Below are 7,413 nucleotides of genomic sequence, written 5' to 3' on the forward strand. Positions count from 1 at the left end.
AGATGAGCCATGCTCCATCACCCGTGGAATTGTACTCAGTGAGTTTGTGCTCCAATTTCCACACCTGCCTAGACCCCAGGCATCGCCAGCTTTTGAGCATTTGCCAGCCCAACCTACACACACACACACACACACACACACACACACACACACACACACACACACGCCCTGTTGGAAATTGGAACCTGACCCAGGGTGGCGTCAGGCAATGTCTCCATGGCAGCGAGCGAGGATTTATTACCAGGGCCTCACCCAGAGGACTTCGGACTGGCAGCTGGAGGAAGAAGCTGGGCCCTCCTGCTTCTGAAGCAACTGAGCCACAACCATGGTGAGTGAGTGAGGGCTGCAGAGTGGGGAAACCTGTGGTGAGCCCAGACCCCTGACTCTTCTCTTTCTGCTGCAGGCCAAGTTCCTTTCCCAGGATCAAATTAATGGTAGGTTGTGTTTACTCTAATTAGCAACTCCCAACATAATGTGGGTCTCATTTTAGGCCATTTGCTCTGCTCCATTTTCCCAATGGAAGGAGGGAGGTGGGGGGGAGGGGCCGCCCTCCCATCCCCCATGCTGCTGCAGGCCCACACTGGCCCAGCAATGTCCACTGTGGGGCCTCCTGCTTCATGCTGGTCAGCCAAGGAAACTCACCCGGTGTCCCCAGAACCAGTATCTGGGCAGGAGAAAGACCAGTAAATGTAATAGCGGCAAGGAAAAGGGAGGTCTGTCTTTGAATTGAATCCTTTTCTCTGGGCCTTCGTCTCCCCATCTACAACATACAGGGCAGCTGGGGTCTCCCCTGTTGAGTTTGGGTCTGATCACTTGGGAATTTTCACTTTCTGCAGAGCAGAGCTGTGTTTTCAACACGCCAGGAAAGAGATTGAGTTACACAGAACTCAGCCCAGACCTGGGCCCCCACACTGGCAGAGGGCTCTCTGCCAGAGCCTTTAGCCATGTCATCTACCTGCCCAGCAGTAGACAGCGAACCACTGTGGGATGTCACCTTGCCACCTCCCCAGCCATTAGCGATCAAATGGCAGCCACCTGAAGCCCTCCGTGCCCTTGTGATCCAGGGCAGCTCCCTGGAAGTGGCTTTGGGTGGCCTGAGCTGGGATTCCAATCGGAGTGTTTTGTAGGGTTCAGTCTAGCAAGGAGGTGGGTAGTTGTGGCTCCCCATGGAGCTGAGGCCAGAAGGGACAGGCCAGGGGACGCTAAAGCCCTAGAAGCAAGGCAGAGCCCCTCTTGCACTGATCTGGAGGTGACGATCTGAATGGAGGATGCAGGATTCTCCACCCAAGCTTGGACATGAGACAACAGAGGACCAGACAGGAATGGGAAAGAATGGGGTGTCTGGCTGGCTGTGATTCCCCTCTGTGCCTGTGGGAGAGGGAGAATGGCACCCCTTCACTGGTATGAGCTGCACTTTTTTTTTTTTTGCCAGTGCTGGGGCTTGAACTCAGGGCCTGAGCACTGTCCTTGGGCATTGCTCAAGGCTAATACTCTACTATTTGAGCCATAGCACCACTTCCTGCTTTTTCTATGTATGTGGTACTGAGGAATCGAACCCAGGTCTTTGTGCATGCTAGGCAGGCACTCTAGAACTAAGCCATGCTCTCAGCCCCTGAGCTGCATTTTTAGCAGTTAAAGCCAGCCATTACTGAATAGTATAGAATTCAAACAATATCCCAGCCCCTGCTGGAAGCTCAGACAGCCCTGGGGTCTTTTTTGTTTTTGTTTTTGCCAGTCCTGGGGCTTGAATTCAGGGCCTGGGCACTATTTCTGAGCTTTTATTCAAGGCTAGCACTCTACCATTGAGCCACAGCACCACTTCCAGTTTTTTCTGTGTATGTGGTACTGAGGAATCGAACCCAGGGCTTCATGCATGTGAGGCAAGCACTCTACCACTAAGCCACATTCCCAGCCCAGCCCTAGGATCTTAGTATTGACAGAAGTTTGAGTATCCATTGTACCAGGATGAGAAATAGTTAAAAGTAGATCACTTACCTGATTTCATGACAGTATAATTTTCAGTTCATTGGACAAGAGAATTTCACTCTTGTCAAGTTTCCATCATCACTCATGCGTCATATCATGTCTGAATCAAAACTGCAAGGAGCACACACATGATTCACTTGTTGGCCAGGTAAAAATTTATGTAATGAGTATGGCATATTTTCTTTCGTGTAAGTCATGTGCTACATTTATAGCTGTCCAGGATGCAGTAAACCTGCACACATGCCTTAGAGCTGCTCATAAAACTTGTCCGGTGCCTGGTACCAGGCCTTGGGGAGTCTGTTGAGATCTTTCTCAAGGGAGGACTTCAAGCAGTTTTAATCCAATTCATGAAACCCAGTTCACTCTTTCAGAGTATTTGTGAGTCCTTTTTCCATGCCAGCCCTCTTCCAGATGTTAGAGATACTACTAACGGATCGCTGAAGGGAAAGCAGAGGAGGGCAATGTCAGGTGGCTGACGAGGAGAAGGAAGTCAGCCCGGACTGTTTCCTAGGTTCTTTTTTGTTAGTTATGGGGCTTGAACTCTGGGCCTGAGCGCTGTCCCTGAGCTCTTCAGTTCAAGGCTAGTGCTCTCCCACATTGAGCCACAGCACCATTTCTGGTTTTCTGGAGATAAGTCTCACAGACTAGCTTTGAACTGTGAGATCCTTAGGTCTCAGCCTCTTGAGTAGCTAGGATTACAGGCATGAGCTACTGGCGCCCAGCTGCTAGGTTCTAGTTCCAGCACAGACTCCTAAATTCCACCTGATTCTGCATGTTTGAAGAAGGGGATTTGTCTGGTCAGGAGACAGAGAACCCTAACAACATTAGCCAGGCTCTGTTTGAGCCCTGCTTAGCTTGTGTCAGGGCTATAGAATCTCTCCCAGGCACTGACGCAATGCCCATGGGAGATGCAGTGGGTTCCCAGCCAGCCAGTCCTGGGCTCCAGGGACAACAGCCACAAGAGGAAGCCTTAGGAGAGCCTGGGGCTCAGCATCCATGCATGGGAAGCTAGATGGAAGGCCTGGGTGGGAGACTGTGAGTAGTCCCCAGCATGGCAGCCGAATCTGGAGCCTGTGTGGACATCCCCTCTGTCCTGTCTGCTACTGGATCCTTTTGGAAGGAACTGGGTTTTGCAAGAAGAAAAGCTGAATGTCAGGGACCAGTGACTCACACCTGGAATCCTAGTTACTCAAGAGGCTGAGATCTGAGGCTCTCAATTTGAAGCCAATCTGGGTAGAAAAGTGTGAGACTTTTTTTTTTGTCTGTCATGGGCTTGAACTCAGGGCTTGGGCCCTGGCTCTGTGCTTCTTTTGCTCAAGGCTAGCACTCTACCACTTGAGCCACAGCACCATTTCTGGCCTTTTCTGTTTATATGGTACTGAGGAATCAAACCCAGGGATTCATGCATGCTGGGCAAGCACTCTACCACTAAGCCACATTCCCAGCCCCAAACGCACAAGTAAATAAAAGAAGTGGGGAGAAGAGGTGGGTAGGGGAGAGGGCAGGGTGGAGGGTGAGTGGATGTGATGGATTCTCCATCTGGACTGTGTGCAGAGTACAAGGAATGCTTCTCCCTCTATGACAAGCAGCAGAGGGGGAAGATCAAGGCCACCGATCTCCTGGTGGCCATGAGAAGTTTAGGGGCCAGCCCGACACCAGGGGAGGCGCAGCGGCATCTGCAGACGCACAGAATAGGTGAGTGGGCTGCTGGGTTTGGGGAGGGCTCTGATGTGGGGATGGCCAGAGGAAGGACAGTGGCTCCGGACCTCTCCTCAGTGGGCACCTGGTCAGGGGTTCAGGGCTCATGTCAATCCTGACCTAGGGTCCCCAGCCTAAGACAAACCTGTAGGAAAGCAGTGCTTACCACCGTCCAGAATTGTTTTTTTCTGAGACCTCCCTTGTTGACTGCATAACTCAATCGATGCTCAGCTGTCCTTTACAACGAAGATCAAGGTCACAGCCTGGCTGGGTCTTAGAGCCAATGGCAGAAAGAAGATTGGAACTCAGTTCTTCTGGTTTTAGTTTTTTTTTTTTTTTTGCCAGGCCTGGGCTTGAGCTCAGGGCCTGAGCACTGTCCTTGGACTTTCTCAAGGCTAGAGCTCTACCACTTGAGCCTCAGCACCACTTCCGGCTTTTTGCTATGTATGTGGTCCTGAGGAATCGAACCCAGGTCTTTGTGCATGGTAGGCAAGCACTCTACCAGTAGGCCAAACTCCCGGCCCCTGGTTTTAGTTTTTATTTACTCATTTATTTTATGTTGGTTGTGGAGTTTGAACTCGGAATCTGGGCACTGTCCCTAAGCTGTTTTGCTCAAAGCTAGTGCTCTACCACTTTGAGCCACACCACCACTTCTGATTTTTTGGTGGTTAATTGGAGATAAGTCTTTTGGAATTTCATGCTCCGGCTGGTTTTGAACCGGAATCTTTAGATCTCAGCCTCCTGAGTAGCTAGGATTATAGGCACAAGCCACAAGCACCTGGCTAGTTCTGATTTTAAAGATGGATCTAGAAACTATGTAATCTTGCTAGAAAAGCTGGCAGATAACTCACCCAAAATGTTGCTGACTAGTTTTTTGGGGGGGGATTGTGGTAGTTAGATTAAGTATAATTGTATTATTTTTCCCTGCACTTTCTTCAAGAAGAGCCTTTCCCTCCTTGCTCACTGCTCTGTCTCCATTTCCTAGACAGAAATGGAGAGCTGGACTTCTCCACTTTCCTGACCATAATGCACACACAAATCAAACAAGAGGATCCAAAGAAAGAAATTCTTCTGGCTATGTTGATGGCTGACAAGGAGAAGAAAGGTTACATCACGGCGTCGGAGCTACGGTCAAAGCTCATGAAACTAGGGGAGAAGCTAACCCACAAGGAAGGTAATGGCTAAACCAATCAGTACCCCAAGCTGTGCAGACGATATGTGGTCTAGAAGTCTGTGAGCAGAGGTCAGGTCAAGTAAAGGCTGGCCTGGGCCTTGGGGACAGAACTAGAGGGGTTGGGAGGCAAGAAGGGGGCCAAGGTGGAGGGCAGTCTAGGAAAACATGGCAGGGACCCCGTGCTCGGCCTTCCTATGTCCAAGCGCCCACTGCAGGGCTTTGGCTAGTTCACAGGACTAATAGGAGAACAAGAGTCCCTTCTACTGACACAGAAAGGGCAAGGCCTTTAGCAAGTGGAAGCTGGCTTCAGGTCCAGTAGACCCATCTCCAGCTGTTCCACCCCAGCTGGCTCTGATGGGGCCACGGAGCTCCCTGCTGAGGTGGCATCTGAGCTCCCAAGGGCCTCTGCAGGGCAGTGTGAAGTTGCCTCCAATGCTCCAGAAAGTTCCTGCTCCTGGAGCTGCGGTCCCCAGCTTGCCCCAAGTCTGTGGCCTGCCTGGAGTCCAGGAGTAACCACGGCTGGGGTTTTCAGTCAGTCCTCCCAGCTTACCTCAGAAGGATAGGGAAAAGCCCTCTATTTGCTCAGATCACCTTAAACCACTAGAAGAGTTCTGAGGCTGTGGTTTGAATCCCCATCCTGGGGGAGTATAGACAGGATTCTGAAGGCTCCCTCACTGGACATGCCAGGAAGGACCCACTATTCTGTAGAGATCTTATTTGCCCTCACAAAGGCATAGTGCAGAGGGTTCAAAAATAGCACCTGGCAGGCAAATTTGTGTTCCCCAGCTCTTGAGTTGGCCGCTCTCGTGGTCTCATTTTCCATCCTATATGAAGAGGCTGCCTTTGCCTTTCAGCCTCCCTGGACATTAGTGGCCCTTTGTGTATAGTTGCAAGATCAATGGCTAGGTAGCAGGGGCCTTAATTCCTATGGTTTGTGACCTCTGTCTAACAATATGGTCCCCAACACATCTCATTGTTTATAAACAGTCTGGGAGAGAGTCACTAGCCACAGAGGGTATCAGAAGTAGATGTTGTCCTGGAAAGAAAATGCTAGCTCTACTTGGAAGCTGGGGAGGGTGAGTTGACATTAGGCTCAGATTACAACAGGGGGCCATGAGGGGCTGATGCCTTCCTGACTAGCACTGACACTAATCCTGGAGCTGGGACTGCAGCCTGAAGGCCAAAAGGATAGAACTTCGTCAGGAAGGCACAATGAGAGCCCTTGGGCACTCCAAACACACCCAGAACACCTTCCAGCTTAGGCACAGAAAGGATCTCAAGGACAGGTAAGAGAGAGGCAAAGGGTGTTTTCTCACAGTTCAAGGATGTGTGGGTGTGTGTACGGCCAGGGAAGTGGAGGCAGGGTATCAAGACAAGCTTTGAGGGTGAACTGCAATGTTCCAGCCAATACCTGGGCCAAGCTAGTTTATTAGATCAGTTCACATAATGGCAGTTTTGAGGCAAAGTCCTTATACTGTTGTGGATTATGCCCAGGGTCCACGCCAGGCCTTTGCTTTGTTGAGAGGCTGGAAGGATGGCCCAATTTTCTCTCAGTGCAGTACAAAGCACGGGTATTTTTAATCTAAGGATTCAGTAATTGAATCTTCTCTGCCCCCAGCAGAGCCTCTCCAGAAAGCCTAAACATTGAACCACTGATTTTCAAGCTGGGGATGGGAGAGACTGCCCTTCTGTGATCTAATTCCTAGTCTATGGTAACAGTTCATTAAGACACTCGGGGGAAAACCTCTGGAGATGCCAGTTTCCAAAGAACTCAAAGTTTTGTTGTCACCAAATCTAAACTGACAAATGTGATTTGTTGTAGTGGATGACCTGTTTAAGGAAGCGGGTATCGACCCACATGGCCAAGTGAAGTATGATGAATTTATCCAAAAGATCACCCTTCCTGTGCAAGACTACTGACTGGGCAGAGTACCACAGACTCCACCATGGGCCTGGGAACCAGGATGAATTAATTTTTAAAAGAGTGTTCTTTTTCAGTCTGGAGGGGTGGCAGCAAGATGACATAGCCTCAACAGCAATAAACGATCTTAGCCATGGCATCAGCCCATTTGTCTGTTTTTGGAAAAGTTTGTTTGAAAGCAAATGAATAGTCATGCACAAAAATACCAGAAGCTCTCCATTAGGAGAAGGGCCCCCGGGAGTCCTGAGCATGGCTTTAGTACAAGGTCTACTTAACACTTTCCAGTCCTGGCTCCCCCACTCCCCCAGCTTTGGGAATATCACTTCATGGCAAAGCTTCAGCACCCTCACAACAGCTGGATTCCTCATCTCACTTGACAGAGATCACTGAGGGAAGACAAAGGGTTGTGGGGAAAAAGAGCTGGAAAATGTGCAGCAATCTACAGAACACAAAGGCAGTCCACTAGGGGGAAACACCATATTCTGGGTTTGGGTGCTAAAACCACTTTCCACGTTTTTTTTTGTTGTTTTTTGGTGGTGGGGCTTGAACTCGGGGCCTGGGAGCTGTCCCTCTGTTCTTTTGCTCAAGGCTAGTGTTTTACAACTTAGAGCCACAGTGCCACTTCTGGTTTTCT

At 50.0% G+C, this 7,413-nt stretch overlaps 1 protein-coding gene across 2 annotated transcripts; it reads left to right on the forward strand.

Annotated features, from left to right (window-relative positions):
• Positions 1-217: 217 nt before the first annotated feature.
• Calml4 (calmodulin like 4) lies at positions 218-6,921 on the forward strand. 2 transcript variants are annotated; one of them, XM_090321816.1, is made up of 5 exons: positions 241-328; positions 404-434; positions 3,541-3,681; positions 4,670-4,858; positions 6,681-6,921. In XM_090321816.1, the coding sequence occupies exons 1-5, from the start codon at positions 326-328 to the stop codon at positions 6,776-6,778; spliced, it is 462 nt and encodes a 153-aa protein (XP_090177942.1). In that variant the 5' UTR covers positions 241-325; the 3' UTR covers positions 6,779-6,921. The 2 variants fall into 2 exon arrangements, with proteins under 2 accessions (XP_090177941.1, XP_090177942.1); XM_090321815.1 differs by lacking the exon at positions 404-434 and having other exon boundaries at positions 218-328.
• The last annotated feature ends 492 nt before the right edge of the window (positions 6,922-7,413 follow it).

The sequence above is a fragment of the Megascapheus bottae genome, chromosome 30, assembly GCF_031878675.1.
Source record: "Megascapheus bottae isolate mThoBot1 chromosome 30, mThoBot2.hap1, whole genome shotgun sequence".
Classification (NCBI taxonomy): domain Eukaryota; kingdom Metazoa; phylum Chordata; class Mammalia; order Rodentia; family Geomyidae; genus Megascapheus; species Megascapheus bottae.